Source organism: Mesoplodon bidens (assembly GCF_964165515.1).
Source record: "Mesoplodon bidens genome assembly, chromosome: 3".
Taxonomy (NCBI): domain Eukaryota; kingdom Metazoa; phylum Chordata; class Mammalia; order Artiodactyla; family Ziphiidae; genus Mesoplodon; species Mesoplodon bidens.
The window spans coordinates 81,289,028-81,307,142 of NC_138178.1; the positions used below are offsets into that span (position 1 = coordinate 81,289,028).

Sequence of the window (18,115 nt, forward strand, 5' to 3'; positions counted from 1 at the left end):
AGCTCCAGCCAGGCAGTGAGGCTTGTGGGAAGGTCTATGGACCTAGAGAAGGGAAGGGAAATGCTGCCCTTGTCTCAGAGGGGTGGGACTAAAGTCAAAGCCCCAGAAGTTAATGATTCTGAGGTCGTTTGTTCATCATTCATTCATTCAATTATATATATGAGCATCCACCAAATGTCACACACTATTCTAGGCACTGTACCCCAAGAGGAAGCCGTTCCCTGCTCTCCCAGGGTTTACGGACAATGGGAGAACCAGAAAGGAAAACCAGATGGTGACAGTACAGGATTATGGAATGTATCAGTAGGAACCATAACAGTGTCGTGGAGCATCTAATTCCAGCCAGAGGCTGGGAAGCAATGAACAAGTACCATTTCTCCGTGCCCATTCTCTGTGAGACATGGTGCTGCCTTCACACTGGATTTCATTGACGCCTTACCACAATTGTGTAAAGCAGGCAACAGTATTCCCATTTTACAGATGATGAAACTGGGGCTCAGAGGAGTCAGATCACTTCCCCAATACCACACCAGTAGCGAGTGCTGGGGTGAGGATTTGAACCCAGGTCTGTTTCGGCTCCAAAGACTGTGCTCTTTTGAACTATTCAAAGCCCATAAATATAGAATACACACAGCCAGAAACACTCTCCTCAAGAGCCTTTGAGGATTGTCCTACCCAAAGATACAAGAGAGAAAGATAATAGAGATTACAGCATGAGACTGAGGAAGAATTAAAATAGTGCTTTTAATATAATTCTCAGCAAACGTACAGTATGTACTTTACATCACATATTTCTAGACTGCTCATCTGGAAAATAGAAGCTGCAAAAATACAGAATACCACACTCAAAATCTATTGAGTATGTGCTTTTTTCCCCCCTCTGTTCTATGAAACAGGGTAATTTTTACGCCCTCCTATTAAAATCCAGACTCAGCTGCTTTCGGAAGAACTGTTGGAGCCCTCGGTCAGAGAAGCATTCCCAAGAGGGGATTTTCTAAAGCATGTCAGCAGACCATCCCCACAGGGGCCAAAGGAGGGAATAGGCAGAAGGAAATTTGCACATCTGGTCAATATTACTCTTTAGTGATCCAGGAGAATGCCTACTCCAAGGGTTTGGAGGACTCCCGGCCACAGACACCTGCTTAGTCCTCGTCACAGGCCTGTGCTTGGGGCCTCAAAGGACCACATACTGGCCGGAGAGTCCTCACAGGGACCCTTGGGTTCTCGGGCAGGGCAGAGCACGCTAAGTCAGGCCCACGAGGTCTGTGGGCGGTGGCGGGCTGTTCTGTGCAGGAAGAGGGCCAGGCCCTCAGCTTCTCACAAAGGAGTCTTCTGAAGGTGATTGTGACTCGGGACAGGCTTTCTCAGTCTCAATGTCTTGGTACTCTGTGCCTAAAGGGGGAGGGGGGAAGAGAGCCAAGAGGAAAAAGAGATCGGTCTTTTCTGGTTTTCCTACTTATTTTTTAGGCTTATATAATAGCATCCTGGCTTTCCAGTGGAATGGATAAGAGCAGGAAATCATGTCAATAAAATGCTACGTTTTGCTCCATGTCACCCCAAGGAACCAGACTCCAAGCCCATAAACCTTTATGTAGGCCAAATTTTTCTGAGAAGCGTATATCTATACATGTCTATAACCAACACCTACGTGGATGTTTACTCTATGGGAATGAATAAGATGCATCCCAGTCATTAACTTATCTTCATCCTCCTAAGTCACCAGTGACAGACACTGTCACTGTAATCTCTGTTGAACAGGTGGCTGTGTACCAGAGAGAACCTCCTGGCATTCTAATGTCATGCTTTCTCCTCCAGCATTTGGGACCAGTTTGCTTTTCATTCAGCCACAGAGGGTCACCACATGCTGAGCGAAAGAATCTCCTCGTTGGAGCAGGGTTTTTAAGCCTCCACAACACTTCTGAAATAGATGCTGTGGCTTCATTTAAAAGGCACGAAAAACCCAGCTTCATCCCTGTGATGATTTACAAGTTGTGTAGGTCTCCATGACCGTGACATGCAGCTTTCCTGTTCGATGATAGCCAGAGCGGTTCCATAGAAATCCCCATTCATTTCCTTGTCCTCTCTAAACTCTGACCCGGTAGTACAAAAGGTGACAATGTGGAAATGTCACTCCTTTCCTCAGGATTTTGCAGCTGAGACCTGGCTTATAGGAGATGCAGCTCACATGTTCTGGACAGTTTGGAGCATCCTTCTCAACTTTCACAAGGTTCAAGTTCTTATGGTCTTGGTGGCTCTGTTAGAAGCCGTGGGGGCAGGGAGTTGGGGAAGGTGGGATAGAAGTGGGAGAGATGGGGTTAGTTCTTGTGCGCAGAATGAATCAGGCAGAGAATGATGAGGAGCTGGTCAACTTCTGCTGACGTGGCTAAGGTGGAAAAAGGAAGGAGGAGTGTTTTTAAAGGTCTCCAGTGTTTACTGAAGGAAAAAAAGAGTTCTTCTCATTTTAGATCTCTGTGCTGGTAGGCAAAGTTTGGCAGAGGTTTTCGCCGCCAGCTCTTGCCTCATTTCTCTATGGAATTATAGACTTTTGTAGGGGTTTCTGATAGTAGATGCCTTCCTGGCCTCATCAAAGCTTCCTGAGAAGCCAGCCAGATCTGTGTTCTCACTTTGGTGGCGTTTGTGGTGTCATGGAAAGAGCACTGGTTCAGGAGTCAGACAGACCCAGCATCGGCTCCTGGTGACTTTCTAACTAGCTGTGTGACCTTGGGAAGCTTTGGTTTACTGAGCCTTAGTTTTCTGATCTATAAAGTGGAAACAATGATACTTACCTCATAGGGCAGGTGTGAGAAAGATGCTGAGAATATTACCTGGGGTCAGGCCTTATGGCCCCTGGCACATGGGTAGCAGCCTCATAATAAGCATGAGCTTCCAGCCCCTTTCCTCCTTTAAGGGGCTGGGCTAGAGCACAACTGATGTGTTAGCTGGGTTCCTCTTATAATGAAACTTCCTACATCGCATACTTCCACTTCATTTTATGGTCTTCCGATTATAAAATCCAACAGTCTTGACAAACCCATCTCCACGAGAGTTACCTTCTATTAAGTTAGCATAAATTTAAGAAGAACATTATTTTCTGGGATGCAATGGGATGGTAAAATCTCACCCTACAGGATGTTAAACCTCCAGAAAATTTACTATGGTTGTTCCACCTGCTCCTGGTAAGAGAACATAATCACTTTACCTTACAGAAAAATATTCAGAATTGGTGCTAATCATCAATTACTGATTGTTGGCCTGAGTCATTAATACAAAAATCAAAACATCTAGAAACTCTGTTCCTAAAAGTCTAGTATTTGATAATAGAGCAAGACATATCTCCAGCCAGTGACCAGCATCGGTGTGTCTGAGGCCCTGGGCTGGAGCTGAGCTCCTGAGGTTGATGCTGAGGACTGCAGGGGTGCCAGGTGGGAGGGGTGTCCGGAGTCTCTCCCACTGGAGCTGATGACCAGTGCTGAGGACTGTCTCCCTGGCATTTCAGCACTTTGAAATTGCACTTCAAAATGCATTAGAGTGGAGGCATCATCTCCTATTTCCTCTTACCTGCCTGCTTCTGGTAGAACATCCCAAATAAGTTATCACTGGGCTCTGTGGTTAAGACTGGGAACAACACAGGAAGAGCATATGTCCCCAGAATACAGCTGTTGCCATGTCCCCATTGTTATGATAGGGGGCATGCAAGAGCATGGGGGGCATCCATAGTCCATTTGAGTTGGAGTCTTCTGAATAGGACGTCCCTACAGGTGGGAAGGGTCTCTCATTTCTTGCCCAGGATGGAGGGAGTACCCATAAAGGCAAAGAACACGAGCTTTGGATTTGTTGACCTGGGTTTGAAACTCTGCTTTGTGACCTTGAGCCAATTCTGGAAGCTTTCCCAGACTCATTTTCCTTTCCTGTAAACTGAAGTTTAATAACTGTTTCTGCCTCACAGGACTATGGTTGAGATTAAACGAGCTAATAATACATGTGATAAGCTGGTTCATACTAAGTGCTTGGTAAATGTCAGCTACTATTATTATTAGTTATTATTCATGCTTACCAATTATTCCACTGGGCTATCTACTAGCTTTCTAGTGCCAATGTTTTGTGTTGGAGGGAAGAAATTTGAGATACTCTTCAGTATCTGGATTCAATCTTCTTTGTCTTGTTCCTGCATTTTCCCCTCCCAGGCCCACTTCCATCACTTAAGAAAAAAAAAGATGATTACTCTGGTAGAGCTAGGGAGTGAGTGTCAGGGCTGGAAGAGACGGTAGATTGTATAGTTCCAATTCCCCTCGTTATACAGGAGAAAGATAATGTTGCCTTCATTGCAAACCCGGATGACAATGGGATACTTACCTCATTCTTGGAAAATGGGATACCTGAATTAGATTTTTAAGGCTGAAGGACCCTTCCAATCCATGACTCAGCCCAGGCTACAGTGGCCTCTGCTGCTACAGTCCATCAGACTGCATGCCATGCTGCTTCAGACCTCGTTGTTTTCCAGAACAGAGATCAGCATGCTACAGCCTTCCCTCAGCCAAACCCAGAGACTGCCTGTCTTTGTAAATAAAGCTTTATTGGAGCACAGCCTGCTCATTTGTTTACACATTGTCTAGGGCTGCTTCCCTGCTATGACAAAAGAGTAGTGGCCACAAAGACTCAATGACCCTCAAAGCCTAAAATGGTTACCACCTGGCCCTTTATGGAAGGTTTGTGTACTTGCTCTGCTGGTCCTGTCGATGGAGGGTCTCTTCCCCTGGCTCCCTGGCAGACATCCGCTGCTCTTCAGTTCTTGTTTTCTAGACCACCCGCTCTCTGAAGCCTTCCTGATTCTTGGTGCCATGATGCAGAACTTCCCAGCTCCCTGAAACAGCCCTCATTGCTCCCAGACACAGACAGACAGTCAGACAGACCCTGGCTCTTAAAATGACTATTCTATTGCTTTTATTTGTGTTCAGGTCTGTTTCACTCATTAAACTTTGAGTTCTTGGAGGGCGGGACCATGTCTTCTCTACCTTTGTACCTGGTTTGGAGCCTGGCACACAGTCAAAATTTTAATGAAGTAGTGAGTGAATAAACACATCACTGGAAAATATCAAGCTCATACAATGTTCCCCTAAATGGCACTAATCCTGCCAAGGAAAACTGTGCTACCATGTGGAGGGTCCCTGAGAAGCGTGAGCTCTGTCCTTATCTCCACGGCAGTCACAGATTTCTAACATGCTGGGGAATCCTGGCTTTTCTGAATTCCCCATTTCAGGCTTTTTAACTCATGTCCTCCCTGCCATGATAACCAAGCACTCTGAGGTCATCTACAAGCGTGAGGGAGGGGAGAAAAAGCTGGGTGGCTGTGTGCAGACAGTGTAAATTCCCGTGTGATCCTAGCAACAGGCCTCGAACGAGGCATCCGAACAATGTCTTCCTTGCATGTTCTGCCAGTTAGAGAGTCCTCTGTTTTACCAATTTATTCTTGAGCAACCATAATAGCCCAGGGGGGCTAGGTCCAAAGGCTATCAGTAGGGCTGGTCACTCTCAGAGATTAGGTCCTCACAGCTGTTCAGAACTCAAGAACTTGAACTGAGTTGGGAGAGGTGAATAAGGAGGAAACAATGAGGGAAGGGCAGAGAGAGGAGGAAAAGGACTCTGTTTATGCCTCAAACTAATTTCCAGGCTCAATTTAATTTCACTAGCATCCTCTCTTGGAAAATGTCGCACCTCTGAGGGATTTGATCTGGATTCTAACCTAAAGGGAAACACAGACCATGGCTCAAAGGAGGCTGTTGAGAGGCACTGACATGAGCTCAGTGGAGTAATTAAGCCCCTACTATGTGTCCGGTACCTTCTCCTGGACAGATACTGGTTCTCCATCAAAACAGTCAGGTAAGAACACCACAAGACAGCTAATATTCTGTTAGACTGAAAAACTGCTTGTCTCTTTTTCTCCCCTCATCCAAACCAAACCAAACATACAAACAACAAAATAATAGGGTGAACACCACCAAAACATACAAACAACAAAACAATAGGGTGAACACCACCAAAGAGGACAGAAGCTTACCCTGTCCTGTCCCTCTGCTCTTGACTGTATAATCAGCTGCATTGATTTCTACAGGTTGAACTTTATTGCTTCATGTTGCTCAGGAGTACATTCAGGACTCCCAAACAGGGCTTAGAACACAGGCCTGGTGCGCTTGACTGGGTGGAGAAGAAACCACACTTCCCACGACCTGAACAGTGGGCAGCAAGAAAAACAGCCTTGCAGGCTCATGGGGAACCAACAGCTTCTTCTCCTCAGAGGATTTCCCTGTGAGTATATATATGTTTCCATTTTACATGCTTCTCATGAACGGCCTACTTTGGAAGTGTGGAAGATAATCTATTAGCAACCACGGCAGAATCTTTTTCCTGAGAAACTTCCTCAGGATTGGTGTGGCTATCATCCCAGGGACCAGCTGGCTGCCCTGAACGGAACATTTCTGTGGGTCACCCTGGCCCTGCGTGCAAGGCATGGGAAATGTTGCCACGCCCGAGTGAGGGGATGCTCTAGGTTATTATTGGAGATGGGGAAGTGGAATCAGGGATTTGAATGTAGAGACACCGCTTAACCAAACCCTACAAATCATCACTAGGGGGAGCTATTCCACTGGAGGGTGGGGAGAAAGAAGCGATTTTTATGGAGAAGCACGTTCCTTCCTGCTCGGAAGACATTAGGAAGTCTGTCAAAGGATTCCTTAGAAGCTCTTGGTTTCCCCTTATTATTTTGCCTGTTAAGGGCGGCTAGCAAACTCCTTAGGGGACTCGTGAGCAGAAGCATCTCTGGCTCCTTCGTTAGCTGTGAGGAAAGCCCACATGCTGTGGCTTCCTGGAGTGGCAGTGTCCCTGGGGTGCCTGGGAGCTTCACAGCCTCCCTCTGTGGAGGCGTGAAGAAGGCAGCAAAGCTGCTGGGCTTCCCTGACAGCGCACAGCCTCAGCAGGAGGAAGACAGCAAACTCTGTCCCCCAGAGACAGAGACTTCTAGAAAATGTGTTCACTTCATATGCAGGAATATTACTGGTAGAAACCTTTTTGGTCTGTATGTAGGAGTTACAAAATCCTGTCTCAAGTTGCAGCAAAGAGAGCCTTTTCCATCCATCCCTGGGCACCTTCCACTAAAGTGGTGGAGGGCTTTGTAGCAGAAGAGAGAGAACGTTAGCATTCACTTTCTAGGTTTATTCCGTCCCTTACATTTTTGTTTTCCATAAGTCCAATGAAGATATCACCAGGAAATCTTTCCATTCAAAATCCTGCTCAAAACCAAGCAAATAATCAAGGGGCTGGATTGGGAAGGGTATGTACAACAGTTCCTTGTAGCACAAAAGGAAAATTAAAGCTAGACTAGGTTTTCTGTTCTGGAGTATGGGAGAGAAATTAAAATTTTTAAAGGTGACAACAACACATGTTAGAGCCATCTTACCAGAGGGGACTTTAAATTTCGATCCAGTTGTTGATAAAACTGAGCCCTGGAGTTGTTTTCCTTTGTCATCCTAACCTCTTAGGAAATATAGCCAAAATGCAAAGAGTTTTCAAAAATCTTTTTTAAAAAACAAAAACACAAATAGCCCCATGAAACACGAGGTTCTGCAGCCTCACTGGGTGTGGACTGATTTTGGGGAGCTACACAATCATATACAAGAGGGCAGTGATCTATTAGCAATACATTTTCAAGACAAAACCAACCCAACACCTATACAGGATGGAATCACAGCCTCAGGAGCCACAGAGCGTACATAGTTTATGAATTGTTGGAGAACAACCCCACCTTTAACTAGTTAACATATTGATGAGCGTCCCCATTTTCGGGAACAAGGACAGACTCGAGCAAAACACAGGAGAAAGCTCTTCCGGAAGCATCCTGTCCCGAGGATGCAGCTGATCACGGTGGCTCCGCACCGCGACACAAGCTTCTTTTGGGCATCCTTGCTCCGTGGGGCTTTTCTCTAGTTTGGGGCTGTAACTCAAACTGCCCCATTTACAGCATTTGTTAAAAATTCAGCACAACGCCCCTTCTCCCCCCACCCCACTCTTTTCTTTCCTGATTCTCTTGTCGCCTTCTAGATGACCTGAAAATACGTGTCTGTCTGAGGTGAAAAAGCCAACCAACCAACCCATCCTTGGGGTCTTTCCAGGCCCAGGAGCGGCCTAGATCAAGGTCACTGCAATAGCATGAAAGGTGGGTTAACTGGACCCTGTGTGTGCATGTGCGCGTGCTCTCTCTCTCATAAGCTCTGCCCCTCTGCAAACGGCCTCACCAGGCCAAGTCAGTTGGAGGCAAGAGGTTTTCCTGTGATTCTTACCTCAAACAATGGTAGGTTCGCTTCTAGCTGTTTGAGGTTCAGCCACTTTCAAAACACACACAGACAAAGGCCTCTTAGTTCAAGACTGACCCTGAAAATATTACAGACATTTTCAGGCAGTGAACGTGCAGTAGCTTCCAGGAGCTTGTGGGTCTGTTATCCCAGACACTACATGCTGCCCAAAGCTTGTGCTAGGGAACCGTTCTTTTTTCCCTCTCCTCTCCCCAGAAGCCCTGCACCCGTACACACAACCCACAGCTGAGCATGTCTCCGCTGCAGGTTGAAAAGAACGCCTCTTGGCATGTGAAGCAGGCATATGAAAGGGCTTCCCATGAGAGTGATCACTGAATCATGGGGAATAAATGGAGAAGGCAAATTTGCAATTCATCACGTTATCCCCTGTTGCATCAAATGTGATCCTTTTAAAGGCAGGGTGCATATACACTCTCTTTTTTAAGCTTTTTTTTTTTTTTTCTTATAACACACTGCATATTCTTGTTTTCACAGACTATCCAAATGAGGATAAAATGATAAAAAAAATTACAATAGATTAATTGCATCCCTTGAATAACATTGTATTTTTGGTGCATTAAAAAAGGAGAAAAGTAAAAGCAACCAGCGTAATAAATTCGGCCTAGAGAACTGTGTTAGTGACTGAAGGGTTAACACAGATTTGAGAAGTAGTTAAAAATAGTATCAGAGGATTACACATACAACAGTTTGAAATTCATATGCATTGCATTTTTTTCCTTAAAAATGGCAAAATGTTTGGCAAATGTAAGCAAATGACTTGGACTAGGTTGGGTTTCACCGGCTCTGAGCGAAGTCAGTCATAGCCAGGCGAGGCCCACTGCTTCCTGAGGTCACTCTGCGGGGCTGGGGGACGCACTCCAGTGGGAGGTGCTGCAGGGAAGGGGAGGTGCTGGCCCCCCATGTCCGGCTCCCCCTGGGGCCCTCAGTCTTGAGAAATGGAAATGGAGCTGGTGAGAGGTGTCAATTACAGTCTCCAGCACAGATCACCCTTTAGCATCGCTGAGAGAACTCTGGGGCCTTGAACCACATGTGCAGACTGGGTGAGTCGTCTACACAGCGACCCATATTGCAAAAGTTAGAGAAGTGGGCCTCCACTCCTCTGACTTGGGTGCCCCTCCACCCCCGTGTGGGCGGGGAGGGTGGCATGGGTTGTGTCACTAGTGCTTATCCTGGCAAATGTTGTCAACTTGGGTTTTTTAGTAGACTTCTTTGTTTTTATATATATATATATATTTTGTTTTGTATGTGTATATATATCCAGAAAGGTCCGTCCTCCAAGCCGGCCACCACTGTTCCCTGAATTTGGCAGTGCCTGTTGCTTGCAGCTGTCGGCATCCTGAAAAACCATGAGGTGCCTTCAAAGAGTAGACTCTGAGCCCCAGGAGGTTGCATGTCAACCACGTGATCCCACGCTCTCCTTATTTTGAATCCTGTCTGGCTCTGATTTTGAGAAAAAGGGCAAAGGTGCTGTGTGTACATGTGTGTGTGTCTCTGTGTGTATTGAGGTTTTTTTTTTTAAACTTTTTTCTTTTCTTTTTTTTTTTTTTTTAGGAAAAATGACCCTTGGATGACGAATACAGAGTTCAACCCTCCTTCAGTCACTATAAAACAGACTCCATGTTCTCACACCACTCATGATCTTCAAGGTTATAGATAAATTTTGTCCTATGTGTCTGGTTTGCGGGCACAGGGTCCCTCCCCAGATTGTCTAGGGTCAGAGTAGAGGCAAAGAACTCACTGGTGCTCAGCCCGCCCTCGTGGTTTTTGATGTATCGTTTATAGTTTTTCCTCAGGCACTGCCACGTGGTGGTGTAGAGGAGGAAGGCAAAGGACTTGAGCGCGATGGCGATGCTGACGTACAGGTATCTGTAGGCCACATTGTCGTAGAGGACGCAGGCGCCTTGCTCCCCACAGAATGTGCTCCAGAACAGGCAGGTGGAGTCGATGCCGGCCCCGAAGATGAGCGGTGGGGGGATGAAGCCTGTCAGAGGGAAACGGACAGTTAATGTTTGGGCTTGAACGGCTGGTTTGATGGAGAGGAGGGCTCCCCTGTCCCCGTACGTTATCTCGTCCGACAGGACTGCAGGGTTCGTGGACCATATTCAGTGGTTCTACAGCACAGTGGGGAAAAGACCCTGTCTGGAGGTCGAACTGCTTGGGTTCGAATCTCAGCTGTGCCTCTTACTGCACAAGCCTGTGCAAGTTATTTAAGCTCTCTGTGCCTTAGTTTCCCCATCTGCAAAATGGGGTTAATAATATCAGTCCTTCTCAGATCACTGTGAAAGCTGGCTCATTGAATACATGGAAAGCATTTAGAACAGTGCGTGGCACAGGGTAAACACAAAACAAATGACATCTGGGATCATCATCCACTGAGAGTCTCAGAAGGAAGAGAGTCTTCCCTGAAGGGAAACATTCTTGGTGTCACTCAAAGAAGTGCACCCTTGTAGAGGAAACTGCTAAGAGGCATCATACTCTGTGTATTGTTCTTTTGCATGGGGCTTCTGAGGCTTTGTGTGCTCTTGAGAGGAGGGAGTTGGAACCAGAGGGGACCAGAGGTTGAAAATGAGTACGCTACACCTTATGTGTGTGTATATATAATACGTGCACACACATACACATATGAAGGATGTGTTCTCATATATGTATATATACACAGATTTGTAAATATACATGTGTGTATGGTTTAATAGCTGGAAAATATCTGCACACATACTGACAACTTTCCTTCCCCTAAATATTACCACTGGAGCAGAATACTTTTCATTCTGAACCAGGAACTGGTTTTAAAACCTTCACAATAGATCATTTCATGCACCTACAACCAGTCATTGAAAAAGGCAGATGAGATGGAAACTATTCATCATCCTTAATTCAGTTCTCTGTTACTCTCTGCATTCATGTGCCTGCTGCTACCCCCGAGCTCAAAGGTTATCAGGCCTGGCTGCACATTAAAATCATCTAAGGTGTCCTACCCCAGACCAATTAAATCAGAATATTGGGTATGTGGCCTGGTCATCAGCATTGTTAAAATAAAACATTCCCAGGTGATTCTGGCCTGTTGGGGGAAAAATGTTTCATCTGTATTATGGGAAAGCAATGGATGGGCCATTAATACAAATTAATTGCTTCGGAAGAAACAGTGTCCCCAAGGCCAGAATATGGTACCAATCATCTTCGGTGGGAAGCAGGAAGTGATCCCTGGAAGCAGGTGGTGACAATTCCCATATCCCAGTGCCGAGGTACCCTGATACCCTGAGCACTCTTTTCAGCCCTGGACTGAGTTTCACTTTTGTATTAAGGAAAATCTCACTGAGCATTTGATGAGATATCGACCTTTCGTCCAGAAAAATACATCTACCCAGAAAATCGCATCCACATTTCAGGGGTTTCATGGACCCCTGAAGTCCATCCATGATCACCAGAATAAGAATGGCTGTTATATCCACAGCAGAGCCTCCCCCTTTCTGAGGGGCCCTCAGAGGGCAGCCTGGGAGAGGGAGGCTTAATGAAGGAAGCAGCACTTCCTTGGTTTGTTTGTTTTTTTAATTGAAGTCTAGTTGATTAACAATGTTATGTTAGTTTTAGGTGTACAGCAGTGATTCAATTACACATATCTATTCTTTTTCAGATTCTTTTCCATTATAGGTTATTACAAGATATTGAATTCGGTTCCCACGCTATACAGTAGGTCCTTGTTGTTTATCTATTTTATATGTAGTAGTGTGAATCTGTTAATCCCAAACTCCTAATTTATCCCTTCCCTCCCTTTCCCCTTTGATAACCATAAGTTTGTTTTCTAGTCTATGTCTGTGAGTCTGTTTCCTTGTTTGTTTTTTTTTAACATCTTTATTGGAGTATAATCGCTTTACAGTGTTGTGTTAGTTTCTGCTGTATAACAAAGTGAATCAGCTATATGTATACATATCTCCCCATGTCCCCTCCCTCTTGCGTCTCTCTCCCACACTCCCTATCCCACCCCTCTAGGTGGTCATAAAGCACCGAGCGGCTCTCCCTGTGCTATGCAGCTGCTTCCCACTAGCTATCTGTTTTACATTTCATAGTGTATATATGACAGTGTTACTCTCTCACTTCATCCCAGCTTACCCTTCCCCCTCCCCGTGTCCTCAAGTCCATGCTGTACGTCTGTGTCTTTATTCCTGTCCTGCCCCTAGGTTCATCAGAACCATTTTTTCCTTTTTTTTTTTTTAGATTCCATACATATGTGTTAGAGTCTTTCATACAGCGTTTCCTTGGTTTTAATGACTGGCCTGGGATGGCATGGGGGGAGAACTGTATGATCCTATCAGTGCTGATGAGGTTGCCAGGGCTTCCTCCCAGGCCCAGGTGCCTCAGCACTTATCCTTAGCACTGTCCAACTCTGTCGCTTGTTACCCCAAAGAGAAACCACATCCCCCAGGAAGAAATTTTCATTGAAACTGCAATTAAATCTCTCTGGCAGCTTGAGTTAATAAACTCCAAGCTCAAATTCCCAATACAACCTGCTCCCTCTTTGCAGCTCCCAGGTCAGGTTGGTCTTGGTGGGTGGAAACTCACATTCCCAGCATTCTCTGCCCCAAAGGCTGCCCAGGTGTTTGAGACCTTTCTCACTAACCAGTGTGTCTTCTCCTGCTCCCCCACAGACACCGTTCTTCATTTAACTGAAAAAGAGCCAACTGGAGGAACTGCCATGGCAACCACCGATAGACATTAAGCTACACTTCACATTACTTAGGTAAAGAAATGGCGATCTGGAGCCAGTTTAGATTGTGGATAGACTTGGGGATCAATGGGACAAATTTGGCCTGCTCCTGTGGCCCAGTGGGAGAATGCAGATCCATTCACTTGTCTATTTGTCAGAGTTTTATTAGGTTGTAATTAGCTTCCATGCTCCTCCCTCCTTTTCCTTCTGCCTCTCTTGTCCCAGCCCCACCCACCGCCAGGCAATGGGAAGCCAAGACTATGACACCTCTGGTATAAGCTTTGCCAAGGGAAGGAACTGATGGTACAGGGCCCCTCCCTCCACAATGCACGGGTGCCTGAAGAGTTGTATGCAAATCCAAGTTGGGCAAATCAGGTCATATTTTAAGCACATTGCAGGAAATGTACAGTATAATGGAACCATTCATTAATGCTTGCTTAAATTAAAAAAAAAAAAATCCCTCTAAAGTGCCAGTATGTAACTCTTTCACATACCTGATCCGAGTGAGGATTTTTATAACATGGAGTTGTCTTAAAGTAGGGCATATTTCTATGTGCTAACGATGTCAGTTTTATCCTTGTCAAGCTTTACTATTGGATGACAAGGCCCTGGAAAGTATCAGAAAAAGCCTTCAAACAGAAATTAGAAAGCTAAGTGCCTAGCAAGTTTTTCATGTTATACTCGATATTTTGGAGAGCATTTGTGGTCACGATGAAAGACCCTCTCACTTAAGGAGCTGAAAGGTTGGGGTAAGTTACTTTCAGTGCCTCAGTTTCTTGATCTTTTAGGAAATAATATGGCCTGCCTGGTCAGAGTCAAGGTGAGCACTCTGGTACAAATGAGGGGAGTGTTATGCAAGGGTCTGGCCCTTCCATATGGCCAGAACTTTTGCTACCTTATTTATCTTGTACAGGGGACTTGGGGGTGATAGTTTAGAATAAACTCTGGATTGGGTACCTTACGAGTAGTACCTCATAACCTTTGTGAAATCCCTTTTACATTACTGAACAGAGGAAATATTAGCTTTCTTTTCTGCCAAGTTCATCTTTTCCTTTTTGACTTAAAATGCTTTTCCAAAGGGGAGCTCTAGCTCTCAGGTCCTGAATTCCAGGTGTGCACAGAATATTAGAGGTGAAGCACTTGCTGGATCTCTTATTTAGAGGCCTTTGCCATTCTAGAACTCATCTGATTAGTGACGGAAGGGAGGTAAGTTGGGTAAGGTGTGTGTTAGTACCTACTTCTGCTGTTATGTCCTCAGTTACCTAAGGAAGAAGGAGGCAAGTGATGATAATGAAGTACTTCTTTAGAAACCGTGTGTTTTAAAAGAATGCTCTCCTCCCTGGAGCCCGCAGGAACCGTCCTCTCCCTTTTGAGCTCTTTTCTTCCTATGTTTCCTTGGGAGGAACTCACAGATGCAGTAGGCATTAACTAAGGTCCCATCACAAGGACACTGGGAACCCACCATATGTTGGGGAGGGTATCCGGAAGCTCAAAGCTGTTACTCGCTATTACAGAGAATATTAAAAGGATTAAATCTTACTTCCTATTACACTCAGGCCCAAATTGCAGCTATATTTCAATGCAAAAATTGCAGTGCCACTTAAGGAAATTGTCTCTGTTTTCCTGAAATCTATTAACAAAGATTAAACCTCGGTGTCTTGTATCTTGGTTACTTAATTCACTCCCTGGGTTGAAAAGGCCAGGCCTATTTATATTCTTTGGTCTAAACTTAAAAGGAGAACAAAGGCTTTTGTAAGAAAAATAAATTCACATTCCTTTATGGGACAAAATGGAAGCTGCAAATTACTCTTGCGTTTACATTTCAAAAGATATCCATTCCTCTCTGAGCTTACCTGCCAAGACTTGAATTCACCACGGAATCTCTATTCAACCTGATGGAATTACTGTTACCTCCAGCGCAAGCTAGAAAGGGATGTCAAAGTATGTTCTCCTGAAAGGGTTAATGAGTTTCTCTGTTTCAGCAATGCCAAGAAAGAGACTGGACTGTCAACATCGTCCAGCATCGTCCACGGGGAACCTGACATTCAGTTTTCTTAAATCTGAGAAGTTGGGAGGAGCTACTCTATTCTCATTTCATTCCTGGCTGCCTTGTTAAACTCACTGAGGCTCAAAGAGCTTAAATAACCTGCCAAAGGCCTAACGGCCAGTAATGGCAGAGCTGGACTCAAACCCAGGTATGCCTGACTGCAATGGGGTCCATGGCAAGTATCCGATATCCCCTTAGAACAGGCCAGGATGTAGATCGTGGGTGGTTCAGGTCCTTCAGGAGGTCAGATAAATCACTGGTGCTTAGTAAATGTTTGCTGAATAAACAACTAAATGCAGAGGTGAGTGGAAGGGGTCTCCCCCACATTCCAGACCCTATATCCTGCGCCCCACCATCCCATGGCTGAGGGCACGGCCTCTCATCTGGGATCTCTGGCTGGCTGCGCTTACTCCTTATGCACTCATTCTACATGTTCATTTCTCCCACTTGCTGTAGAACTTCTTTAAATTCAAGACTTCACAATGGGAGCTCAACAAATGTTTGATGAACCACATCAGGAGCTTCTAAGACGTACTTCTCCTAGACCAGCTCACCAATGACCCAAGGACGGTCTGCTCAGGAATGACACCTGTGTACAGAGGTGCACCTTGAGGTTCCCAATGCTCTTTGCCCAGCAGGTTGCTCTGGTAGACTAAGAGCAGGCATTTGTGGAGGAGAGTTTGTGGCAGGTAGTGAGTCAGCCCAAGTCAGCCCTCACAATTCCCTTGAGACCCCTGTGTCTGTTACCTTATCCTATTAAAGGCTTCTCTGGAGGCCCAGTCCCAGAGGCTCAAATCCTCAGCTTTATCTGGTGCTTCTGCTGTTTCTCTCTTGCTTTCATCTAGTCCCGGGGTGGGGGTTGCTCAACAGACATTACCTCCACAATATGGCTTCCAACTCTCCTTGCCTTTTAATCCCACTGCCTTACCCTGGTCACTTTCTCTTTTTCTCAGTGCTTTAGCTATCCTGCATCCTGCTGAACCACCTTGCACCTTTCTCCCAGGTTGATCTTCCTAACTCAGAATTCTGAATATTTCCATCTCATACCATCATTTGTTCCACACTGGCAATGACTCAGCCAAGTAAACTTTTTTCCCTTGAAATTCAAGGTCCAAACTCTTCTAGCCCTTTATGTTACCCATACTTGCTTCATTCTCCTACTGGAGAGGGCAGGCTCTGGCTCCCACTTATTTTTATATCCTTTGCAGCATCGAGAACAGTGCTTTTGACATAGCAGGATCTCAGTGTATACTTATTTTCATTCATTTAATTTAGTGTAACATCTACGGCATGCAGTAGACCTCCAGGAGCAAGATTCTGGATCAGACCCTCGAGCGGACGTTGTGCCCACACCCAGAGAGAAAAGTGGTGATCAGGCCATTTGCAAAAGGATGAAGAAGGATGGATTTGATTACATCAGGCATTCTGCTTTGAGTAGGTCATTCAGTTTTCTCTGTATATCCTGACCTTTATCCAGCTCAGTCTTCTCTCCCACTCAACTTCTACTGCTGTCCTGGGTGACCTGAACTTCTCCATGGACATGAGCTTCCACACTTTGGCCTTTCAACAGCTCACCCTCAATGTCAAGGATGTTCCCGTCCTCTCTAGTCATGCCACACCCTGGGTTTTGTCACTTCACAGACACCAAAGCTTTGGCCACAGATTCTAATTCTTTTTTACATGAATTACTACATCCAGTTCCTACGTTCCTTTCTCTCTCTCCCCTCTCCTAGCTCACCTCTTCCTTATCCAGCCCAGGTACCATGGTCAATCACTTTAGCCTCACTGTGACCACCGTCCTTAATTTCTTTGCTCCACACTCCTTCCACTGCACCTACCACTGATATCACCAATGGCATTCCTAGGCTGCCACGGGCTGCTTGGGAAGCTCTTGGTGCCACACTGACCTGGGCCAATGCAGTCTCTGCCCCTGCCCTTTCTAACAACTCCTTTCCATTGGCATTTAAAGCAACAAGGGAAAATAACCTTGCCTTCACGTCTGGATCTTGCTCTCTATACTCCTCACAGCCAAGTATCCACAAAGAGTGGTCTCCCCTCACTGCCCCCACTTCCTCAAGCTCCGACCCACCAATGGTGGTGAATCAAAGACTGAGCCTTGAGACCAGCACTGTCCAGTATGATAGCTACTGGCCACATGCAGCTACTTAAATGAAAAAAAATAAAAATGAAGTGAAACTAGTTTATGGAAGCCGCCTTTCAAGTGCTCCATAGCCCCATGTGGCACAGATTTGGAGTATCTGTGACAACAGAAAGTTCTGTTGGACAGTGTTGGTCTATTCCACTCCCAACTTGCTCCTCATCCTGATCTTCCTGTTTTAATAAATAATATCCCCATGCACCACATGATCCAAATCTTTTATAAGGAGCTGTCACTGTGGATTCCTCCTTCTCAGATACTCCAGTCTGTACACTTCCATTCAGAGACTAAGCCTTGACGATTCTTCCTCTACCCACATCTCCCCATCTTGGTAGCCAGCATCTCAGCTTGGGTCTCCATCAGCTACTCTGTTATACCAGTGGCTTGTTACTCAGTTCCCACATTCTCTACATGGTAGACAGTGGGCCTTTCTAAAAATGCACAATGGCTCTTCAATGACTTCATTTGCCTTAGGGATAAAGGTCAAACTTGTCAAGAGGGCAGCAGCCCTTCCTGAGCACGTTCCTGACAGCCGCCCTCCCCAAGCCCATCTTCTGCCAGTCCCCCCAGCCACACGGCCTTCCTGCAGCCCCCAAACATGCTTCAGCCTTTGTTCACTTCCAGGCTTTTACTCCTTTAAGTCCCTCTGTCTAAAGCACTCTCTCCTTTTTGCTCAGCTGTGTAACTCTTCCTCGTTCTTTCTTCACATCTTAGGTAGATATCACATCCTTTCAAACCCACACCCCTGTCCCCATTCCCAGGCCAGGCTAGGTGGCTCTCCCACATGTCCCCCTGTCACTTGTGCTGACTGCATCTCAGATCTCATCACACTGAACTGCGACATC

The 18,115-nt window shown here is 45.7% G+C and overlaps 1 protein-coding gene across 2 annotated transcripts in view; it reads right to left on the reverse strand.

The window, feature by feature from the left end:
* Nucleotides 1-724: 724 nt before the first annotated feature.
* SLCO3A1 (solute carrier organic anion transporter family member 3A1) overlaps nucleotides 725-18,115 on the reverse strand; it is a 337,444-nt gene continuing 320,053 nt past the window's right edge. The window contains exons 10-11 of one of the 2 annotated variants that reach the window (XM_081226813.1): nucleotides 10,102-10,344; nucleotides 725-1,392 (exon numbers count right to left, since the gene is read on the reverse strand). In XM_081226813.1, the coding sequence (XP_081082939.1) occupies nucleotides 1,310-1,392; nucleotides 10,102-10,344 (326 nt within the window). In that variant the 3' untranslated portion in view covers nucleotides 725-1,309. Of the gene's footprint in view, nucleotides 1,393-7,554; nucleotides 10,345-18,115 lie in introns of those variants that run through there. The other variant, XM_081226812.1, reaches the window with a different exon arrangement.